Source organism: Buceros rhinoceros, unplaced genomic scaffold (assembly GCF_000710305.1).
Source record: "Buceros rhinoceros silvestris isolate BGI_N320 unplaced genomic scaffold, ASM71030v1 scaffold2488, whole genome shotgun sequence".
Lineage (NCBI taxonomy): Eukaryota > Metazoa > Chordata > Aves > Bucerotiformes > Bucerotidae > Buceros > Buceros rhinoceros.
The window spans coordinates 1-23,836 of record NW_010428388.1 but is presented as its reverse complement, the minus strand read 5'-3'; the positions used below and the strand labels follow the sequence as shown (position 1 = coordinate 23,836).

At 39.5% G+C, this 23,836-nt stretch overlaps 1 protein-coding gene across 1 annotated transcript; it reads right to left on the bottom strand.

Moving 5' to 3' along the window:
* Positions 1-5,447: 5,447 nt before the first annotated feature.
* Positions 5,448-21,396, bottom strand: VPS4B (vacuolar protein sorting 4 homolog B (S. cerevisiae); the record flags this gene model as incomplete). The annotated part of the gene is made up of 10 exons (XM_010142230.1): positions 5,448-5,906; positions 7,705-7,842; positions 11,107-11,326; positions 13,313-13,394; positions 13,567-13,715; positions 15,169-15,325; positions 15,564-15,683; positions 18,358-18,425; positions 19,680-19,830; positions 21,210-21,396. Coding segments are annotated over 10 exons (1,374 nt in total), but the record flags the coding sequence as incomplete, so codon positions are not given.
* Positions 21,397-23,836: the final 2,440 nt, after the last annotated feature.

Sequence of the window (23,836 nt, the reverse complement as noted above, 5' to 3'; positions counted from 1 at the left end):
GGCATGGATTGCCAATTAACACTTCACATCAAAGGAGAATTCTGATCCAAGCCTTTTTTCGTCTAAGGAGCACTTCCAGGATCTGCTGCCATGAAGCGAGCACCCTTTACACAAAAGACCAGGGGAATAAGCCTAATAGCTGCAAAGCTTGTGGAAACCATTTTATGCAGCTGATAACTAGGACAAAACCCCGTAGGAAACCAGAGCATTGCTGCCTTCCTCACTAGTTGATTTCTACCCTGTCCCAGCTATAGATCCAGAGGCACAGACCTGTCTGTCACCCAGCCTGCATCTCTGTAGATGCCTTTACCCTGTAGAGCCCCAGACTGCCCAGACCACCACCACTACGCTCGCCCACCCAAAGCCCCACAAACGCTCCAGCGTGTTTGTTCCCTGCTGGACTGAGCCCATCAAAACCAGGAAGGAGCAGGTGCCTCACAGGGCTACAAGTACCAGATGAAGGTAACCCCAGCACCTACCTGTTGTGTGTTTGGTGGGTCATCACACAGGTACATGCACCTTTTTGAGGTGTTTGTAACTAGCGTCCACATATACGAATGTGCACGTGTATCGCAGCCCTCTGTGTGCGCTTAGGCGACGACAGCATCCCTTCTCGTCCGGAAGCTGGTGAAGGGACAGTGAAGACAAAGGGCAGATAGAAGATTTTAGGCTGTCAGCAGGCCCTGTGGCTCCCGGGGGAACTACTGCTGTGCTGGAGCTACAGAAGGTTTGCTGTCAGGCAAGCGAACCACCTGCTTGTTCCCATATTGACGGTGGACATGTGCATCATGGGCGTGGGGTTTTCAGGCAGATAAAACAAACTAAAAAAGAAAACATTTTTAAATTACAGAGACAGAAAAAGGCTGGACGTGAACATGCAACTCCACATCAAAACAAGAGCAGGTGTGAAGATTACAAAGACCGGTAATGCCTTTGCTGTTCAGTTGTGTAGAGAGCAATTCACAGCTGTGATTAATTCATTAAAACATCATTAAAATGAGCTCAGGCTCAGCCAGGCAAAAGCATGAGCATTTCAACTGGCATTTTAAATGGCACAGCTACATCATCAGCTACTTCTCCAGATTTTCTAAAATCCTACTTAAAAACCCTAAACCAAACAAACCAGCCTCGACAGGTCAGAGTCTCCTGCTCCAGCCTTCAAGAAGAGGAGGAAAGAAAAATGATCACTGAATTCAGTTTTAACTTCCATTTTTTCCTAGCTTCCTATTGGTCAGATGATTCACTTGACTCTTCCAGAGCCCAACACACAGCTGTAACAGTCCTCATTTACCATTATATTTCCTGTATGAGATGGTGATATTTCGAGCAACTTTCTCAGTCCCTCGTGTAGCTGACTCATCATTGCCAAGATGGACAGAGCAGCAGCAGAAGGCAACTACTCCATCTCAGGTTTTTGTAACGAATTACCTGTGGACAGTCATCGATCCACAACAGAGTGAGTCAGAGGAAATTATTGTACATAGTTTACTGAACGCATGTGACATGGAGCATGTTTGAAAGCGAAGTTCCTGCCTTAATAGCTCAGATTTAATTTAGCTGAGACAGCAAAGAAGGAGGGAGGACAAGCAAAAGCAAGTCTTGCCAATTCATGGCACAGTGCCTCATAATAGGTCACCAAACAGGAAAGAAAACCCTTCATTATCAACATCAGGCCTGTGCTCAGGTGTCAGTGACTTACTTCCTGGATATGTCTCAAAACGTGACCAAAACCCCTTTAGAAAAGAATAGCTCCTGCTATGAAGCAGAGAGGACATTATATTTTGTTTTCAGGACTAATGGTTGAGAAGTCCAAATAAATGATCCCTAAAACATCAAGCATTTCTCTAAAAGACTAGCAGATTGTATATGGGACAGGTACCATGAACAGATGGTACGGACAGATGGACCCTGGCATCCCCAAACACTGAGTTGATGGGCTGAAAGGAAGACGTATCATCAAGCGTTCATTCATCAAGTCGGAGCCTCTTAGGTGGGATAAAGAATGCAGGGATGAAGAAACAGAAAATGGCACAGAAGAGTGACTTAGTCAAAAAGTTACTGTCAGAAGGGCGTGTGTGTGTGTGTGTGTGTGTGTGTGTGTGTGTGTGTGTGTGTGTGTGTGTGTGTGTGTGGAGAAGCTGAGGGAGAGGAAGAATGTAATTAGGACACAGGGATGAAAAGACAAATAACAGGAGCAGTTTATCTAATACCTGTGCTGTCACTACACAGATGCCAGGACAAAGGATAAATGAACAATTAAGAGTTTTTACACAGCTAATTATGACGACAGAATATGCAGAGTAAAATCACCAGATTAAAATATTGCTAATAAATGCTAAAGAAAAATCCAAGGGTAAAGCACTGGAGGTATGCCGCAAGAGCTACAACAAAAGCTACCTGCTCATGAACAAAAGGAAAAAGGAACAATGTTTTGATGAGAGTTTTAAGTATCTCTTGGAAAAGCACCACAGTAGGAAACAAATAGTCCACCAAGGTCTTGCAACAGTTTACACAAATTATGGGAATGGCTTTAAGTCAACCATGATTACTAGGATGAATCTGGTTAAGACCAAAAACACGTATGGAAGCCAATCATGAGACAAGCTTGTCGTTCTGGAGGAAGGAAAGAGTAAATAGCAAAATAAAGATGTTCCTGCACATTCCGACAAATTCAGAACAATTAGAAAGCTTCCTGTCAAGATAATCCTTAGAAAAAAAAAAAAAAAAAAAAAAAAAAAAAAAAAAAAAAAAAAAAAAAAAAAATCAGAATATATTCTTATTAGGAAGAAGACTAAAACACAGAGCAGATCAAAATGCCTGACCAGAGAACATTGAACAGCGTCTTTGCTTCAGTTGACAAAAAGACCGAACTATGATCAGACACCCCTGACAGACAGGAGCACAAACAAAAGCTGATTGAAGGGTATATCCCTGAACCATATGTGTTCTGCTCCACTAATTAAAACAAAAGCATATTCAAAGACCAGCAGATAATTTGAAAAACAAACCCAATCAAACAACAAACTTAAATGAGATCTGTGCATTTTTGTTGTGCTAGAGAATGACAAGACAACGCTGACAGGTAAACCAGGGAAGAGACAAGAGTCTGGAATTGGAGGTCAGTCAGGCAACTCAGGAAAAAACACAGGACAAGCTTTTCTAACCCTATGAGTATATGTGTCGAGATGTATGCCATAAGTGACAGGAAATCCAATGTTCAATATCAATGTGAAAAAAGTCAGTGAAAAACACAACAAGCACATATACAATGGATTTAGTTGAAAAATATTTTACCCTCGGGAAGGAAAATGACATTTTTTCATATTCCAGTCAGAGTAAGCAATAATGCCAGGAGTTGGGGGGGAAAGAAAAGCCAACTAGTCAGAGATGAGTCATACATCAGACCTTATGAAAAACGTACAAGTAATTTATCCAGTATTTACAGAGGTTTTGATTACGTACAGCACATATAACCTTTCATAAATTCTTTAACTTAAGAGTATTTTCAATTAACACTGAAAACTAAAAAGTGATTTTGCAGCCCCACCGCCCATTTGGCTATCATCCATTCCGGGAGAGCTTAGCAAGGAAGCTCTGTGATACATTTATTTATTCTCATTTTACAAAGACAGCAAACCAAGAAGTTGTCCTTGTAGCTGCAATTCTAAGCAGCAATTTTATTTGGGATATATTTCTAAAAACAACTTTAAACATCAAACATTAATGCTTCTGTTACAGATGTCATCCCACAACTGGGCAAGCAGCAAGATGATTTAAAACATACAGTATACTTTTCTTCTACATTAAAGAAAGAGATTACACAGTTTAGCTTATGGAAACCCATAGGACAAATCAGCCTACCAAAAAAAAAAAACCAAACCCCAAACAAACAAAAAACAACCCACACGTTCCTGAGAATTTTAAGATTGCATTAAAGACTTTCATTTTAAACAAGGTCAAGAGACAAGTACTTCGGAGAGTAGTTTCAAACCTCTGAGTGAGAGCCCTGCCAGTACATGGCTCACTTCTAAAACGTTCACAAGAGACAGCTATGAAAAAACCATCTTGTTGCAGAGAGGATTAAGTTTACTAACCAGAGCTGCCTGCAACTACACTGGAATTCCTGTTTTTCTCCACCTGCGCACCCCGTGCCCCTCCACCCCGGTCCACAGAAAGATTTGCAGTCCACTGACTCACATTGACGTGTTCCAATGTAATACAAAGGTAAAGGTCTGTGTAACTGAACAATTTTGGAAAGAATGTTTCATCATGTTAGTAAACAAAAGCTCAGCACCTTGCAGATCAAAGATTTAACTACATATTTATTTTAGCTGTTAAACATAGAAACCAAAGTCTAAAAAAATAAGATCAAGCAGTAAATACTTGAACACAACATTGAAGAAACACTCAAAGAACATGGCTGATGTTGTACTATACCATTTTACTTCATTCAAGTACAGCAAATTTCACCCATCCTACGATTGATAAAGTACAGAAAATATGTACATAAAGGAAAGCAAACCCCGTCAAAAGATGATCATATGTGTATGTACATATAACATACACACACAAAATGTGCAAATCTCTTTTAATGCAAGTTAAACAAAGCACAGGTAGCACAGGGTTGTACAACAATAATGGAACACAGAGTATTTTAGGTATCCTAATGCTGTTTTGTGTCTACAGCCAGTGCAAACTCACAAGGCACAAACTCAGTGCTGACACCGTAGTGTTGTAAGTTACGTTCAGGCACATCTCGATTTGTAGCTCTTCAGAAAAAGCTCAGTGGAAGTGCTGCTTCCGTACTAAAGTGCCAGCCTTCTCTCAAAGTTTAAGCACTAAGTTGATGTAACCCATACGCAACAGTTATCAGTAGGGTTCTGAGTCAATTTATCACTGGAAAGTCTGAGGCTAAAACACTGTTACACTCTCCTTGCGCTATTTTCTAAAATACCTCCCATACGTTCTCTACCTATACCTTGCCAGCCTTGACATGTGGATGTTATTATGTAATTATGGGATGTTATTACTTTTTTCTTAGTTTATCAAGCCCCTGCAGAAAGTAAAACCAGATTAAAAAAACCCCCCACAGAAAACACAGGCAGCAAAACACCTTCTTAACTACTTGCATTTAACAAACTTTTGCTAAATTGCATAGTGACAGTGTGTATCAGCTAGTAAAGACTTAAAAACAAAAGCTTGCTTTAAGGCAAATTCTTAATACAGCATAGCAGAAAAAGCCAAATACGGGTTCCATCAGGATTTAAAGAAAGTACTGGCCCACGTAGTCTTTACCCTCACAGTGTTTTCCTTCTTACTTTAATAGCGAACCCACACTTGCAGCATGCTTCATTAGCAAATTTTGTTGCATTTTTCCTAAATGAAATGAGAGCTGATTGACCGATACGGAAAACACCTGACAAATGTGTTCTCTTCCACCCTTCAAAAAAAGGGGTTTCTGAGCCTACTGGGAGTTTAAAACTCACTTGTACCCAGGTCTAATATAATACCTAAAATTGAACTAATCATTTAAAGTTTTCTAGTATTTCATAGACGTTACCACATCACTTTGCTGTCTCACCCTAAAATTTTATTTTCATATTATTTTTCAATAGAAGACATTTAATAGACATCTGAGGAAAACAATACAAAAGCTTAAGAGTCTTTGCAAAGGTATCTTCTATTCCTTCTGCAAAGCAAGAAAGGAGTGATTTTATTGGCATTTATTTGAAGTGCCATCAGTAGAGACACAAGGATATTTAAGAAAGCAAAAAAAGTTCTAATGTTCCACGTGTATCTTTGGTTTACCCTTCCTGACCAAAGTCTTCTGTAAACTTCTTTAACTTCTCCAGGTCCTTCTCATTAACTGTTGGTTTTGTGCTACCTAGCGATCTGAGCATATCGATCTGGCAGGAAAAAAACAAAACAAGTGTTTTCAGAAACAAGTACAGCGCCACTGCGAACAATCAAACATGCATTAAAAAGCCCATTAAAACAAGACGACCATAGAAGCTTCTACTGACACAAAAATTAAAGCCTAAACACTTCTGCACAGAGGCAGCATTTTAACCCCGTGAAGACAGACAGCTGTCAGTGAGTCTTCCAAAACTGAAAACACAGCCCTAGGTTTAGGTTTAAGCCACTCATCCATTCAAGTTTTATTTATCTCTCTTCACTGAAAAGGACTGAACTCTTTTTTTTTGTCAGTTCCTATTTTCAACCTATTTTTAACTGTAGCAGTTTGAAGCAGAAAATAATCAGATGTTCCCATGTACTCTCCATAGTCTAGTAATATAAAACAGTAGTTTGTGATTCATCTTTAGCAAAGTTTTACTGCTCAGGACCAGCAATTTCTGTCTCTTCATTTAATTTCCTAGATAATTATTTAGACACTAGAAAATAGAGTTCAGAAAAAAAATCACAGGTCTGTGAAGTTGAAAGCAGCAGTTAAAACACCCTGGGAATAAAAAGGGGCAAGTCCTGGCCAAAGGTGCTTTTGAAAAAAGTAGATGCCTCACACCTCATATTACTATAAAATCATGGTAATACCAAAAGTTAATATTACCACTTTCTAGACTTCAGATTTGTCTCATCATATTAGAGATACCCTGCTTAGATAGAATTAAAGCTTCATCTTTTTAAAGACAAGAACTGATCTTGGACACTGAAACTACTGCCTATGCAACTACAGTGCGTCAGAGCCCGGGTACCATTCAAACCTGTTTAATTCCAGGAAAGACTGATCAGAAATCCACTTAGACCATGTAGGCAGAAATTTCAGGACAGGCCTGCACCTGCATATATCCTTTTGTGCTTCCTCAGTATGCAAATATGCACAGAAAACTCTTTTCTGACTGTTATATTTACAAAGCAGTGCCTTCTGGTTTAGAGGTTTGTGATCCCCATGAAATATACTGATTTTTCATTCATTACAGGACTGTCTGCGCTCAAGAAATGACAACAGCACAGATTTGTTAACAATTTCTTTCCTCAAACATTGTACTTAAATTCAGAATCTTTTGTTGCTGTTGGGGAAAATACAGAATGGATGTCCAGCAATTATTTAAGCAGTGAACTAAAATATTAGTTTGTTTTACAATGACACCTTTTATTCCCTAGATCCAAGCATGTATTTTAACATGCATAAAGAAAACAGCTTAAAGAGCTGCATCACCTGTGATGAAAATATAACCAAAACTACCATTGCATCCATGATCTTTTTACATTTTATTGTTTATGCTTGTATTTATTTCACTGGAAGTGATGTGCTGTAGGTAAATATTGCCCAGTTTACACTGAATATAATTTTCCATTTCCCAGTATCAATATTAATGCTACAGAGTGATGGGAAGGAAGCATGTTGTGGGGCAGGGATACTGAAGGTTTTAAAGGAAGAAAAGACAAGTGAAAGAACAATGGAAGAGCCAGATGCTGTCTGTGGAGGGAAGGACAGCAGCTGCGTGCCAGCAGACAAGAACAGTAAGAAGGAAATTCTTCTCAGGGCTACAGAGCCAACTTTTTCACAAGCATGCCATACTGTAGCACTGTATGGTGGAAATTCAAATTTATCTGGTACATCCAGTGTTTCTGAGAACAACCAACTCATCCAATTGCCTTGCATAACCATTTGAAAAGGAGTATCTACCTTAAAGTCTTTTCAATGTTTTGCAAAGCAAGAAAGAAATTCTGCAAATGAATACCTACCATGGAAACTTGAGGCTCCAGTAATTTATCACCTGGAACCTCCATCCATGTCATTTCTATGGCTTCAGGATCACCTGGAGAGCAAGGGGTGAACAAATCTACCATCATATTTGGATCAGACACTGATGGTCCTTTCACCTAAAAATAAGAAAATATTCAGATTATAGGAGTTATAATTTTGAAGACAAAACCCAGAAGCTGAACAGCATCTTGAGAGCAAAAATATTCCTTGATTTTATGCAGATGCCCACTGGGAAGACAAGTCCTGTGAAAAAGAAATTCTATAAGTGTACTGGCATCAATTACATTGAAAACATGCAGCTGTAGCCAGATACGTAAATTCACATCAGATCAAATCCCAGGAGTGCTTCCTCCTAAGGCCGAGGATTTCTGTGGAAAACCAACATGCCAGGAAGTCGAGCTGGAAAAGACCACCCTTCCTAGGCCCTGGTTGCTTTGGTAGTTCATCATCGTTGGTTATCAGCTTTCTAAAACTTTCTCAATAATTACCCTTGAGTGCCCCTCAAGTTAGGAAGCCAGATATGGCTTTTCAATCTCTGACATACTGCAGCTGAAAGTTCGGAGCACCTTTCCCAACACCACCTCAGCAGCACTCAGTAGAGAACAGGGCCATCTGGTGGGAGAACAGAAACCACCCTTTCTTCTGAGACACCTGGACTCCAGGGGTCTGTTTCGCTTTCTGCAACACGTGATCTGGGACCCACAGTTTTATTTTCCTTCGTCGTTATCTGAAGCATCACACATCCACAGGAACTCAAAACGTATGCAAAGATTGAGAGATGCCACACTCACTGGCCGCTGTTAACATGAGAGAACTGGATTTGCTATTCCAAACTGCACTGGAAGCACGATGCAGACTGTAATATTCAAAATGCCCTGACAAACCTGTGTTATCACGCAGAGCAAGGAATGGTTAACAATGAATTAGTAATAACTGAGGAAAGCACTGATTAACTGGGGCAAGTTGTCTGTTATGATGCAAATTTAACCTGGAGAAGAGGAGGCTCAGGGGAGACCTTATGGCTCTCTACCTGAAAAAAGGTTGTAGTGAGGTGGGGGTCAGTCTCTTCTCCCGTGTAACAAGTGACAGGTCTAGAGGAAAGAGCCTCAGGTTGTGCCTGGGGAGATTTAGGCTGGATATTAGGAAGATTTCTTTACAGAGAGGGTTGTGAAGCACTGGAACAGGCTGCCCAGGGCAATGGTGGAGTCCCCATCCATGGAATTGTTTAAAAGCCGTGTAGATGTGGTGCTGAGGGACATGGTTTAGAGACCCTGAGAGTGCAGGGTGAACAGTTGGACTCAATGATCTTAAAGGTCTCTTCCAACCAGATGATTCTGTGAAATAATTAATAAAGCTAAGATCTTGCTTTTAAAAATAGGAAATTACATCCAAGTGAAGTACTAACACCACAAATGGAATCAACTTGGTTTATATCAGAGACCTAAAAGTACTGCATGTGTGGGGTTTCTTCCTTTTTTGGGGTCAAAAGGAGATAAGAATTCCTTTTGGGTTGCCCTGCCAACTGTGACAACTCAGGTTATTTCATTGCTCCACAGCATTCTCAGACATGTATCAGATTCTTCCAAATTTTAACAAAAGGCTAAGAGGTAACAGCCCTTTAGTCAGAAATGTCAGTGTCACTTGAAGTCAACAATGGATAAATACTTCTGGCATCGCTGCTTATGGGAAAGAAGCATCTAGAAAATCCTTGATATTTTACAATAGATTCTTATTTTTAAACAAATAGTTTACCTTACAGGCAGTGTAAGTGCTGAGGTGCCCCCAGAAGAAACTCATCAAATAAGTGTTTCAAACTACTTGTTTTTAAATTGGGAAAGGCTCCTCAAAAACCCTTTAAAATATGCTGATGCCCTGCTTCCTCCAAATATCAGGCTGCAGGTGTATTTTAATAACTGCAAAGTTGATCAATGCAGATACTGGAAACATATGCAGTCCTCTCGTATTCTGGACTAGACTGGATGTAAGTGTTCCCTTCTCTTCAAATCTTGAGCTGAATGTGTTCACTGGAAGAAAAGAGCCCATCTTCCACTCAAAATAACTAGCTGTTCAGTTTAGGGCCCTTAACTCTTTTATGTCAGCCTGAGTTGCTGATAAAAAAAAAAAATGTAACTGAGATGATGAAGAACTGCTGCTAAGACAAGCTACATGGTAGGTATCTCTTGACAGCTTAGGATCTAAAATTTTTGCTGCCTTACCCAACCCTTCACTTGCTCTTTTAACAAGCAAATGAAAGCTTCCCTTTACAGCAGCAAAATCCTCTGCAGAACACTTTCACCCAAGATACATGGAATTCTGTAAAATCAAAGTTTTCAGTACAAATGTAAACAAAATATACTTTTAGTGTGGGTCTACTCTAAAAAAAATATTACACCAGAAAAATACTATTTTATTTAACCGATACATATGTTATATGCGTTTGGAATTCTCTTTACAACCATTGGTAACATTATAACACTTCGTATTTTTCCACTGACAAGCTTAATAGAATAATTACAGAATAATTAATTTCACTGAACAAGACCGATACGTACGAATTCTCTGGGGAAAAAAAAAACCATTCCCAGATTTAACGGATTTAGCTCGGTGCTGAAGAACTCTAGTTGGTTCTTTGTCAGTTCAAGTTTCTGAGATCCAAACATTTAGAAGAAATGTTTCTTATGGCAGTACATAGTATGCAGAGGTAACTGCAAGATAAACCAAACGATCTAGTTTCACTAGTCTCTTTAGAGTGCAGCTAAAGAAGCATAAACTGGTTTTCCCATTATAGCAGCATCCATAGGATGCTACACGCTGCCCAAGCAATGAAACGCAGACCTTGCTCAGTGGTCTTGCATCTTCACTACCACTGCAAGGAACTGATTCAATGTTTTTACCAGAACTTTACAAGAATCTTAATTTTCCCATTTGAAAAATACGCCAAGTAAGCAGAATGTGTCTAATTATAATCTATCTGTTCCCATGTGGATGAGCGATCTGTTTATTCAGAAATGCTAGAAGAACATGGATCACCGCATAACCTGATCCAGGAAAAGAGCACCTCTAACATTCCCCTTTACATCAATCATCAAACTGAACGCTTTTAAACACTACCTAGAGACACGAAGAGTCAGAGCTTGGCTTACATAGCATGGATATCCAGAAACTGGCAGAGCCAGACTTAACGGCAGGACTGGGGGCAGGCTGGGAGAAGGGAAAAAAAAAAAAAAAAGGAATACCCAAGTTCTTCCCAGTCAATAAAAAGGACATTCATAAACATTTAGTATTACCCCAAACCAAAATAAGTTTACATGCAAGGAATTTCCAAATTAAGATAGTTCTCAGAGATTAAATCACTCAAAAAAGTTTTGATTCCTACTTACTTTTTTAAAGTGAGTAGCTGATTGCACTTTTCTAACAGGCTGCATCAGTGCATCACGGACAATGATGCTTATATCTGCACCAGAATAGCCATCAGTTTTCTTTCCAAGCTCCCGATAATCTGATTCTGTAAGGAGATTTGGAGTTGACCCAAGGTGAAGTCTGAACATTGCAGCCCTGGCGTGTTCGTCAGGTAAAGGAATATAAATACGCTTCTCAAACCTGGTTTAAAAAGGAAAAAACAAAGTGTTCCACAGACGCTGCCTCATGCAGGTGCACAGTGGAAAGAAGCTTATGCAAATAAGTATATAGTTTGTTCCCAAGAATATTAGAAAGAAGCAGTTTCAGTATTATAAACCTCAAAAAAAAAAAAATCTAAGGCACATATTCAACAACCTGTTCTCATGAATACTACCATGGCTAGCATAAGCTAACATCCAGAATGTAGCAACTTTGTGTTCAGGGCAAAGATCTCTTCAGGCTGAAGTTTTCCTAGATTCTCTCCAGCAGTTTATGTTTTAAAAGAAAAAAAATGAGGAAAAAAGTTTTGAAGTATATTTTACCAGTTTCCACACTCGGAGAGCTGCCTGATAACAAGCCGATACTACCACTGTCTACAGTCTCCAACTATATTAAAGAAAAATACAGAGTTGGAAGCAAATGTGAAGTCATATTCTCAATACAGCTGCCAGGAGAAGTTGATAACTGCAATTCTTCCTTTGAGGCAGCATCTCTTCCCACAGTGGGGATTACCTCCCACCAACAAAAGAAGAGCGATTCTAAGTTCTGTAGAACACCATTAACTTTATAGGACAAAGTGGGCCAATCCACGAAAAATTAATTTGATTACTGCCACCGTTGTAGAGGTTCCTTTAAATCTTATGCACAAGAGTTAGAGAGCTACTCTTTCACAGTGCAGAGAATCAGAGAATGAGTTGGTTTGGGAGAGACCTTTAAAGGTCATCTAGTCCAACCCCCCTGCTGTGGGCAGGGGCATCTTCCACTAGACCTGACGCCTAGCGCCCCATCCAACCTGACCTTGAGTGTTTTCAGGGATGGGTCATCTACAACTTCTCTGGGCAACCTGTCCCAGTGTCTTACCGTCCTCAGGGTAAAAAACTTCTTTATGTCCAATCTAACCATACAGTCTTTCAGTTTAAAACCATTTCCACTTGTCCTGTCACTTGGCCTTGGTAAAATAGCCTTAAACACCTTTCTTAAAAGCCCCTTTATATATTGAAAGGCCACAATAAGGTCTCCCCAGAGCCGCCTCTTCTCCAGGCTGAACAACCCTGTCTCAGCCTGTCCTCAACAGGAGAGGTGCTCCAGCCCTCTGATCATTTTCCAGGCCCCCTTCTGGACACATTCCATTAGGCCTACATCTGTCTTGTACTGTGGACCCCAGAGACGGAATTTCAAGAATGACGTAAAATTTTAAGCAGTATGTTCAGCTCTAAATCTCATCTCTTTGTCTCACACAAAACCACACAGGTTGAAAGCGACCTCTGAAGGTCACCTAGTCCAACCCCCCATCTGCCAAAGTACGGCAGACTTGAATTAAGTATATAAATAAAATTCAGTAATGGTCACAAAAAAGTAATGTTTCCTCAGGTGACAAATGTGACTATTACCCAAGCTGTATCCTCATCACAACATAATCATATCTGCCACATGATGTACTTCTCCTCTGCCACTCTGCAGCTCAAAGAACAACCCAGCTAATCAGATATAGGTAAGGAAGCCCTTTATCTACAAAATAGCAGTTGAAACATGCACTGAAAGATGACAAGTTATGCTGGACCAGCAGAGAAACATGGTGTTTCTGTGTAAGTCTATATTTCCATGAAAAAACTCAAGCTTCTCAACAGTTTGTTAACACCTAAAAACCTAAGTTCTACCTGCTCTTGCCCTTCTGTGGTGCACATTTTGTAACTTGTCACCCAAGCCCACCAGAAAATCAACCAACAAGGTCACAGACTAGTTTTCTACTTGCTCAAGCATAATCATCTAACCAAGAAATCAAATAAACTACTGGCCCAATGTAAGAGTGAACAACCTACCTCTTCGGCTCAGCCCCTCTCATGGAATCAAGTTGTAGAACATCAGCCATGTCTGCAAACATGAGCTGAATTTACTACCTCTGGTAGTCTCAGACCGAACCCTCACAGCAACTGCAAATTTCGTACAATGAAAAAAATGCCATCATACCTTCTCCTGATAGCAGAATCCAAAACCCAGGGTATGTTTGTTGCTCCCAAGACCAAGATTCCTTCATTGTTAACACCAACTCCTGTATTAGGGCAGAAATCGTTTCACTGTTTAGATGATAAATAGAGACTGTTTTAAAATGCCATCGAAATCTAACAGGGTAGAACTGCAGATCTTGTTTTAGTGTTCTCATGCAAGCTAGGCATAAAATACGTATCTTAATTCCTTTGACTCTGAAAACCAAGAAAACTCACCTTGCATCTGGACTAGAAATTCTGTTTTTATCCGTCTAGCACTCTCACTTTCATTTTCACTTCTTGACCCGCAGAGGGAATCTACCTCATCAATGAAGATAATAGAAGGTTTGTTTTCTCTAGCGAGCTGGAACAAGTTTTTCACTAATCTTAAAAAAACGAAACAACTTCAGTTATCTCAATGATTACATCAGTAAAAACACATAACCTGAAATTATTATACAGTCACTTCTTTTAGAGAAAGCTAAAACAAAAAAAAAGATATTACTCAAAGACGCAACATTCTTCTGAGCTCCAAGACTCAGCATTATACTGACTGAGACAGTGCAGCATAAAGGGAGGTGCAATATTTTAGAGTACCCCAGGCATGGCTTTGCAAGAAAAAGCCCTTTTTCCATTTACATTTCTACGAGACAGTCAGCCACCACTCTAGACAGATTCAAAAGAACACAGCTTTCTCTTATTTAACATTTGTAATCTAATCAGATTAACTCTAGAGACTTTTTAAGAAATAACATTTACATTTACTATATACAACTTTACTAAATACTTTTTATATGGCAAGAAACATTCATGTGCAACCGCCCTCCCACCCAAAACCTAGCCATATCTTATTAGAACACTTTAGTATATTGATAAAGGAAAGTAAATAGGAACATGCTGGTAAATTCTTCACATTACCAGCACTAAATCTCAGGCAATAGTCTCAAATGAAGTCAAACAGAAAAATGGCCAAGCTAGATTCCAGTTCCGTATTCCTTTTGCAGCAGATGAGAAGCAGTTTAAGGCTTCCAGCTTTTGAGGAAAAAAAAACCCAGTTCAAACACCTTATCTAATGGGTTTTCTTCCTCAGCCTATCAACTTTCAATACTGTTGCTCAGTTGTCCCATATTCAAACTATTAAAGCACGTTTTTGACAAGTACTGTCATCACCACATGAATGTCCATTCTGTACAACAAATCCAGATCTTTTTCTTAATTCAGGAAATCACTGGAAGCCTAGACAGACAAATTCCTGCACTTCTAGACTGCAGCCAACATGTCACTTCAGGCTTCCTGGTCTTCTTCATATATCGCATAGTAACAAAGAGTTAGCATGGGGATCCATGAAATTTTCTTTCATGGCTGCTCCTCTCCTTCAATCTATTTTCGGAAGTCTCTTATGTCTTCCAGATTTTCTTTGAAATCAGGATAAAGAAAAAGCCCTTCTGTACGCACAAAGAAATGCCACGTATTAATACCACCAGCTGCTGGGACAGATGAGCGAGGAGATGCCAAGAGGCAGAGTACCCCAACACTTCAGACTGCTGCAGTGTGCAATCCCAGCCGAGTTCAGAAGGGGAGTGAGCTCCATGGCAGTCCAAAAACACCTTTCTGAGCTAGTTCTAGAAACTGTCTTGAGCACTGAAGAGACATCCAAGCTGTAGCACATGATGGTATCTCTACATGGCACTGCAGCATGAAGCATAGAAACAACTGAAGTTTGTTTTCAAAAAGGCGTGACCCTGCCCTCAAATTCAATTTCTTTACAGCAACTTATGTAGCTCTGTATTAATTTCTTCTTGCCAGTGTTTTTCTGGACGTCTGACAACTCCAACTTACTTTTCACTTTCACCTAACCATTTTGAGAGAAGGTCAGAGGAAGATATTGAGAAGAATGTTGAGTTGTTTGCTTCTGTGGCCACAGCTTTTGCTAAATAAGACTTTCCTGTTCCTGGTGGTCCATATAGGAGAATGCCTCTCCAAGGTGTTCTCTTTCCTGCAAGAAAGAAACCAGCAGATTTCAAAAACTGCAGAAAGACTGAATCTATTCTTCTGACAAAGCCCCTGTAATTTACTCAGAGGTTTTCCACATCTGTCCATGAAACTTCTGTCAGATCACAACATCTGTTTAAGAGCTCAGCTTGAGTCTCCGACACATGGCCATAATACTCTTCTCAGACCCCCATGCTGGTGGTCCTAACTGGTCAATAGCAAATAAATGCTGTAATTCTGACCTGTAAACAGGTGTGGAAATTTTATGGGCAAGATCACTGCTTCTTTAAGTGCTTCTTTGGCACCTTCGAGGCCAGCAACATCACTCCATTTGACATTTGGTCGTTCCATTACTATTGCTCCTATAAGAACAGATTGTATAAATTAGTGATACGCATATCTTTCCACGACTTCAATAAACTCCTTTTTGGAAAAAAAAAATTAAGAAATCTATGCCCATGTCCATACTGACTGAAAACAAGGCATTTCTAAGCAGATATAAACACTGAATACTGTTAGTGAAATGGATGTTATTTCTACAGACATCTGTCACATTCTTTTACCACAATAAACCATGAAAAACCAGAATGCTTGAGAGTTACAAGTCCTGCAAAGGTCAAAGCTAGTCCATAACTGACCAGCAAATGTGCATTTGGTATTCACCTCTCTAACAGGCACCCAACTGAGCTGTAGTGAAGTCTTCTCTTCAGACCGGTTAGTCTGATATGCTAAACATTATTTTGTCTTAACTACTTTTAGATGGGACAACTTGGATCTGAGCTAGCAAATGAGTATATTAGATCTTGCAATCCTAGCCAAGGCAAATCCAAAGGTAAGAGAAACTCTCAGATGAACAAATGCCAGCCGACCCAATGTTTAAGTACTCAAACACACTGAAAGTTTCAGTTGTCCTATTTCTCCACAAGAGTCTTTCTATAATTTCACAACTGGCTTTCAGCTGCTATTTTCTTGACACTTTCACCTTATGCCCTCGGAGCTCTGTGAAGTAATTTAGGCTTTTTTTCTTCTACAAGACTGAAAATTTAGTGATACCCACTGACTAATGAATAAAGCGGATAACGTTTACTTTTTAAGTATCTCCTTTGAGATTTTTTCTTCTGCTGCATTCCTTCTCTATCAGATCAAAATGAACAATTTCTGTTACCAATTGCAGCTGTCAACAATTTGGAATTTAGAGTGCAAAAGCAACACCACATTATTAAAGATGTTAAAAAAATTCTAGAGAAAGTTGATTGCAAACTGTCTTAGCTTGCAATCTATATACTGGAATTAATTCAACCATCCACTTTTGACGCATTTAATTCTTTTGCTAGGCTGCCAACACAGTTTTTCTTAAAACAGAACCATGGGCTCATCACTAAAATAATTAGCAGAACAGGTAACAGTTCAGACAGGATCAAGAATTTACTTTAAAGTTGAAATACCACTTATCTATACCAGATGTACCACGGTAACTGGAATCACTGCACTGCACTGTACCAGGCCGCAAATAGCACTGGAATAATAAGCTTCCTAATTTTGTAGGTGTAAATTAATAACTGGAATATTAAGCAATAGAGTGCAAAGGGCCTTTAAAATTCTAAGCAAGAGTAAATGACAATAGACCCACAACTACTATCCACTCTGAATGTTACTGTTCACTTCTCCCACAATAAGCCAAGTGGCTATTATAATTAAAATCTTGATAAATACCAACAGATTTGGAAAAGTTCCATAAGGCAAAGTCAGCGAGCAGTAATAAGGAAGCAAAATTAAATACCAGCAATTTCTGTGGCTATTTTGGGAAGCAAAACAAAAATGAGTAATCTGAAGGCTGCCCAGAGCTTGTATTATCTGAGTAACAGGCTCCCACGTTAAGTTTAAAGGTAAAGAGGACCTCACACCTCAGACTTCCAAGCAATCATATGTAGAAGCAAAACCGCTGTCATTTTATAGAAAGTATCGAAGAAGTGGTGGGTTCAAGCAACTCTTTCTTCAAGTAAGAACTGAAGGTCAGATTCATATGGGAAGAAACAAAGTTCATAATTTTTCTGTCATCTTAAAATATGGGAAATTGTCCCATATTAACTGTGCGCAGGATTAAATAAATGTGCAGAGAAGTAGAAAAAGCATATTGCAGTTTCCAAATATGATACATAGGTCCTGAGAGACCGGCAGAGAGATCTGGTAAATGCAATTGACCTTTGTCACACTGCAAAACAGGGGGAGAACAATGAAGTTTCTTCAGATCCATAAGCACCTTCTGGCAGGGAAGCGCTGAACGGTTCTTCACCCTTCAAGGGTGATACATATTGAACAAAGCCTCTTTTTTACTGTGTATGGAACTACTGGTAGCCGCTATACGTTCCATCACTAACTGTATTCAGCATCTGAGTTCAAAACCCCAAACTATTATGTTACTCAACTGGAAAAAAAACATCACTGCATATGAGAAAATGCTGCCCAGTGCTATAAACGGGCAAGAATCCACGTTCTCAACAATTAAACCTGAGAATAAGGGGTTTTTTTTTGTGCAAATGGTTCTGCTTACCCTAAATGTTAGCACAGTGCTATAAACGGGCAAGAATCCACGTTCTCAACAATTAAACCTGAGAATAAGGGGGGTTTTTTTGTGCAAATGGTTCTGCTTACCCTAAATGTTAGCACAGTGCCTGTTATCTTAGCCTCTAGCCAATACTCTAATGCACTTAAGAGTAAAAAAACACTGATTCACTTTAGCCAATAGCTACCTGGGACCTTGCAACTTCTCCATTTGGAAGATGTTATCCTGATAAATAGTACAATTTTAACGTGAAGCACAGGGTACAGGAGATACACTTCAACATAATCACTGCATAATTTCAAGGCACACAAACCCATACTTCCATAAAGACTATATTTTGGTAAGTTAAGAGAACATAGTAGTTGAGCCACTTACAGACAGTAAATTAATCCATAACATTTAGGTGGCAAAAATACAGGAATTTGCTTGACTGAAGTCACTCCTATTTAAAAAAAAGGATGCTTCAAAATTACCTTGAAGTTGATTCTGTAGCTTCTTTTTTTCAGGATCCTCTGACTCCCCTTCCCCATCGCTGTCATTCCTGATTTTGAAACAAGAAAAAAAATGCTGCAATACAATAAAAGAGACTGCTTAAGATAAAAATCAGAAAGCAAGAAGCAGAAAACCACCAGTCTGAGGTATGAAAGAAACCTTGAGATGCTTTCAGATCTCTACAAGCTTACATCCTTGTACTCCTGCTTTTCTACACCACGTTTTTTCTAGTTCACTCTCCTTACGATTTCAACTTCCTCTTATGGGTTTTAACCCTTCTAACACAATTTTTCATGCTTTGAGCAATGTACTTCAACATGCTTTGTGGCCTTAGGGAAAAAAAAGCCCTTGTATCGAGCAACTTGGAAATGCTAAAATAGTTTATTTGTAGGCATTGGCTCTTGTCCCGTCTGGAATTGCAAGGGGACTCAGTCAATACCACCTAGTACTATGAAACTACACCCGTCTTGTCAGAACAAAAGAAACTGGAAGTTAAAGAAGGAAAAAAAGGAGACTAGATAGTGAACACTTGGAGTGGAGGTCATGAAAATCCACATGGCCTCTGTAACATTATAAATTCCTTCTATTATAAACCAGAACACGGTACAGCTCAAATAATAAAACGGATGAGACGAGTTGACAATGATGGAGACTGAAATTGCAGGAGACAACTGAGCAACTCTAGCTGTTCAGGACTGCTAGCAAGGGCAATCCCACCAGAAGGTGGGATCATCCTGAATGCTTCCTCTCTCCTATACCCATCAAGGCAGTAGCAAATGCAAAAGAGGCTCTGCTTGTTCAGCTCTCTGATATGCAGAATGAAGAACAAATCTAACAAGAGGAAAGCAGTGGAGAGACTCGGTAGCAGCAAGGCATTAGAGCGATTCCATCCATCTTACAGAACTACACCCCACACAGAGCTTTGCATTAAGTGTGAGACAGCTCAAACTTGGGCCCCAGCAATCACTGGTCTGAATTTATTTTCTAGTTAGTATTTAAATGTAGAAAAGTGTTAAGATTCATCAGCGTCATCATCATTAAATCTGATAATTGTGTTTGTTTGAAAGAGCTTTCATTCTTCACCGAATTTCCTATGCAGATGTTTACCCATTTTAGTAAACAAGCACAGAAATGCCCGTGATGCTAATTCATCTTATTTTTCTTTCACTAGCCCACTGTATTTCAGCATTAGTAGTCGTCTGATGCATTTCAAAAACACTAGTTAAAACGATCATCAAAGAGCTGAATTTTAGAATAACCTGAGTTCAGGAAGTACTTTGCTTTACCTTCTCCAAAAACATACCCTTTTCCATCAGTAGGGTCAGACTCTTTAACTGGTTTTGGTGCAGTTTTTTCTCTCTTTTTCAGATATTCTTTCAGCTTTTCTGCTCTGTCCAAATATTCTGTACATTTCCTTCTAATGCTTTGTTTTGCTTTATCACTCTGTGCTTCATCTAAGAGTTTGAAGAGAAACAATCCTTTGTTAAACAGCAAAACACACATGCATCGATCAGAAAACAAGACTAAATCTCTGTTGTCTTTGTATCTTATCAATATATCTCCCCCATGGCTCACCTCATAACCAAACATCTCAACTACTTATACCACAGAAAGAAGTTACAGGAAGGATGTCATCACCTACCAGAAATCAAATGTACACCTGAACACTGCTTTGGCTTAAGGTTTGCTTGTAAATAATTAAGGACAATGGCACTGGAAGCTTTTCTGACAGCCTTTCAAGCTGCTATACATTGTCCTAACTCCTTTTCTAAAACAGCTCATCAAGAAGCTGCTTGTGCTAAGCAGTTTTTAATGTAGAAGCATACTTTATTTTTCCATAGCCTGGTAACTTTAAAAGATGTTCACATCATAGAGAAAAAAATGACATAAACCATCTGAAGGAGTTAGGTGTGGTTCAACAGCTACACCGTTCTCTTATTACTATTACAGTACTTTAAATCAGCAACCAAAATTTAACAAGTTAGTTTTATGTGTTAAGTTTCCAAAGGCACATCAGTATTGTTAAAAGCACAGAAAGTGATATTGCAGAAAAGTCCATAAGATACAGATGGATAGGAAGAGATAAACACAAATTATCCTAAGTGATTATAAAGAAAATAATGTTTTTTCTTCGAATCGCTTGAGTGCACTTACGTCAGGTGAGCAACCCTAGCCCACTCAGACGAGGGCTGTACCTACATTAAGAAAGCCCGCTCCTTGCATACAAACACTGGACGTGACACAAAAGGTACACAGAAGTGTGAGAAGGCATAAAAATAATGAGATTATGGAAACTGAAGAACAATTACAATATACAAATCCATCTCATACATTTTGGTGGCCAAGATGAACAGCAACACTATGACATTAAGGAGCAAAAAAATGCCAGCAGAGAGGCTGTAGAAAGCTGCATGAGTTAAGGAGCAAAAAATGCTTTGTAGATAGAGCAAAGATTTCTTGTGTAACACGTGGTTTTCAGCACAACAGAAACAGAGGAATCCCTGTACTTATTGTCACATTTCCTCGTGCAGTGGCCAGCCTGAAACATTGCTACAGAAGTCCAGAGAAGAGACAGCAAACCCCTGCCTTCCTGTCTTAAAAAACCCTAAAACAAAACACAAGTAAAAAATAACTTGGTTTCTTAAGAGAATGAAGCAAGTGCAAAAGATAGCAAAGGCAAAAGCTGCAAAATATCTGACCTCAGTCAAACTACAATCAGTAAGAATCAGCTGATGATGAAAGTAAAAATTTAAATACTGATGTCAACACCAGAGATTACTTTCTGTAATTTGACTACTAAACTCTACTTCATCGGCCAATACATTACACTTACATTTAACAACATGGAGAAAATACTGCACAGCCTGTTGGTACAAGCGGAAGGCTTCCTCATAGTTTCCTGCTTTATCTTCTTGTGCTGCCTTGTTAGCAAGGTCTATTGCTTTCTGTAACACAAGCAAATAATAAAGTGCTGCAGGAGAGCATTTGGCATTAGCAAACAGACATCTTAAGCTGTCTGACTGTTTTCAATGGCTGTTTTTTTCTGCTCTTTAACATTTACCCCCAAAAGTTGAAGGCAACTGATTGCAAGTTTTAGGTGTTGCTTTGTGCATGACACATTTCTATCCTTTTATGAACCCTGATTATTGAACTGCTGAAATTTACTGGCACACAACAAAGTGTAGGTGAGAACAAATTTTTGTGTACTAAGTTGGAACTACAACTGGTTTTGTCTCTGCAGTCTTCCTTACCAATCTCTTGCATTTATTAGGGTAAGACTTGGAAACCCACTCCCAGTTTGGTTTTGGATTTTTGGGGGATTAGGTTTTTTGGGTTTTTTTTGCTAACAGAAACATTTGACTAGGATGTCTTGCCTTTCCTTGCTGTTCTCAAGCAGTAAGAACCCAGGTTTTAGTTATATTAGCTGTCTGTAAGTTGTTTTTTGGGTTTTTTTTGTTTTTTTTTTTTTTTAATCACAGACCCAGACACTCTGAACTATGACTGCTGACAGCAGTAAACCCTGTCAGAGTCAATACAGGAAGTATGTGATTACAATGCACTGAAACAAGGTCTATCACTCTGCCAACCCTATGCTGGGAGACATCTTCAAAGACTACTTATTTGGCTCCTCTAGAAAGATTTTGGCTCTTGATCTCCAAGCAAGAAATTCCAATTACCACTCCCATGGGAGGGGATAAAAAACCCAACCAGGCAGGGAATGTACCCAAATGATGAGCATCAAGAAAAGTTCCAGGAGAAATTATGGATGGATTCTTAATGTATTTGTTGAGTTAGTGTCAAGTAACACTGACTGTGACCTAAGCCATCGTATTGCATACATTTGTCTGTGGATTTGTAGGCATCATCGTTATTTCTTTTGCTCTTAATTGCTTATTAGCTTTTATTACGCTTTGCTCCTCGGAATGCCTATACCATTTCAGGACAATTAAAACTGTCAGTCCGTTAGCCAGAGTTAACCAATGGTAACTACATATTTTATTTTTCCACAGTCAGTCAATGTCTTCTCCTAAGCACTGTTAGCATGTCCAGGGTGACTGTGGTAATGTCACGGAGCAAGGTGGAAAGCTTCAGCTGCAGCAAGGAGTTTTCAGTAGACATTCCAGTACAGACACCCTCGCCACTACCTGGACACTCAGGCAAAACAAAGCTAGTAAACAGTAGCCATGAAAGTATAAGCTGCAAAATCTCTCACTGTATTGCTTTGCGTTGCTGTCTTGGAAGAAAAGATCATCTCAACAGACCTACTCCAAATCAGAGTAATTTATTTGAAAACAACGATCCAATAAAGCAGACTCTACGGCTCTGTTGTGACAAGTCTCGGAACACTGTAAGCACCTGTTTATTCAGAATAGGTCTTAGTAGTTCCTTTTTTGGAGAAGCCATGAGCTTCTTCATAAGCAGTTTACTGGGCACAAATGGGCAGTCCCCTTCTTGCTGCTCACCTTTGCTGGCTCTGTTAGGCCCCTCTATGCACCATTCAAATCCAACAAAGGAGCAAAAATTAACCCCCCAAAGAAGTTACTTTCTTCTTAAAGTTTTAAGTCCCTTTAATGACTTAAATTACTGAAGAACAGTCCAATGATTCCTGAATCCAGCAGAAAGACAGTGATACATGTAACACTAAACCCGAAGAATAAATAGCAAAGAGCACCTGCTAAAATAAAACTGTGAGAAAACAGGGCATTTTGCAGCCCTGCTCCTCTGAAATAGAAAAAAAGACTACATCATCTACTAATTGTTTTTGGTACGCTCTGGTTTTGCAAATACTCAGACTTGGATATTAGATTCTCAGCTTCAGTACATCAGAAGGCATCTTAGCCTGTTACTGTGGTGAAGAAGACTGCTATCAAACAGGAAATAATTAGAAAGTTGTATGAGCTAGGGCACAGATGACAGCTCTAACTATCCACGAGCAACAAACTATATTTATCAAACTATGGTTTGATAGCTTGATGAACATCACTCTCAGAAAGAACATCAGTTTAAGGAGGTTTTCTTCTCCCTCTGCATATCCTTGACTTGCTATCTCCCTTAGCTTTGCCAGCACGAGCATTACATGGCCGCAATGAGCTTACAGCAATGATCAGGGTTAAAAGAGCTGTAGAGAAAATCACCATTTTTAAAACAGGTAATTTCTGGATCTGTTTTGCCAACCAGACACAGAACCGATCACAGCACAAACGAAGGGTTAACACAGATAGAAAAACAGAGCAGGTAAAGACTTCCTGCAGTCAGTAGTCTTAGAAACATAAGCCACGCTAAGCACCTACACCACAAGAGGCATCAAGCCCCGCTGCTCCAGGGTCTCGCAGGGCTGGTGGCGACAGCCTCCCCGGCAGGTCCCCCCCTCCTCCCCAGGGACTCAGCGCCGCCAGCAAAAGGCAGTGCTGATGTGGGGATTAACCTGTAGCCTCGGTTACTTCCGAGCCTCAAGGCGTG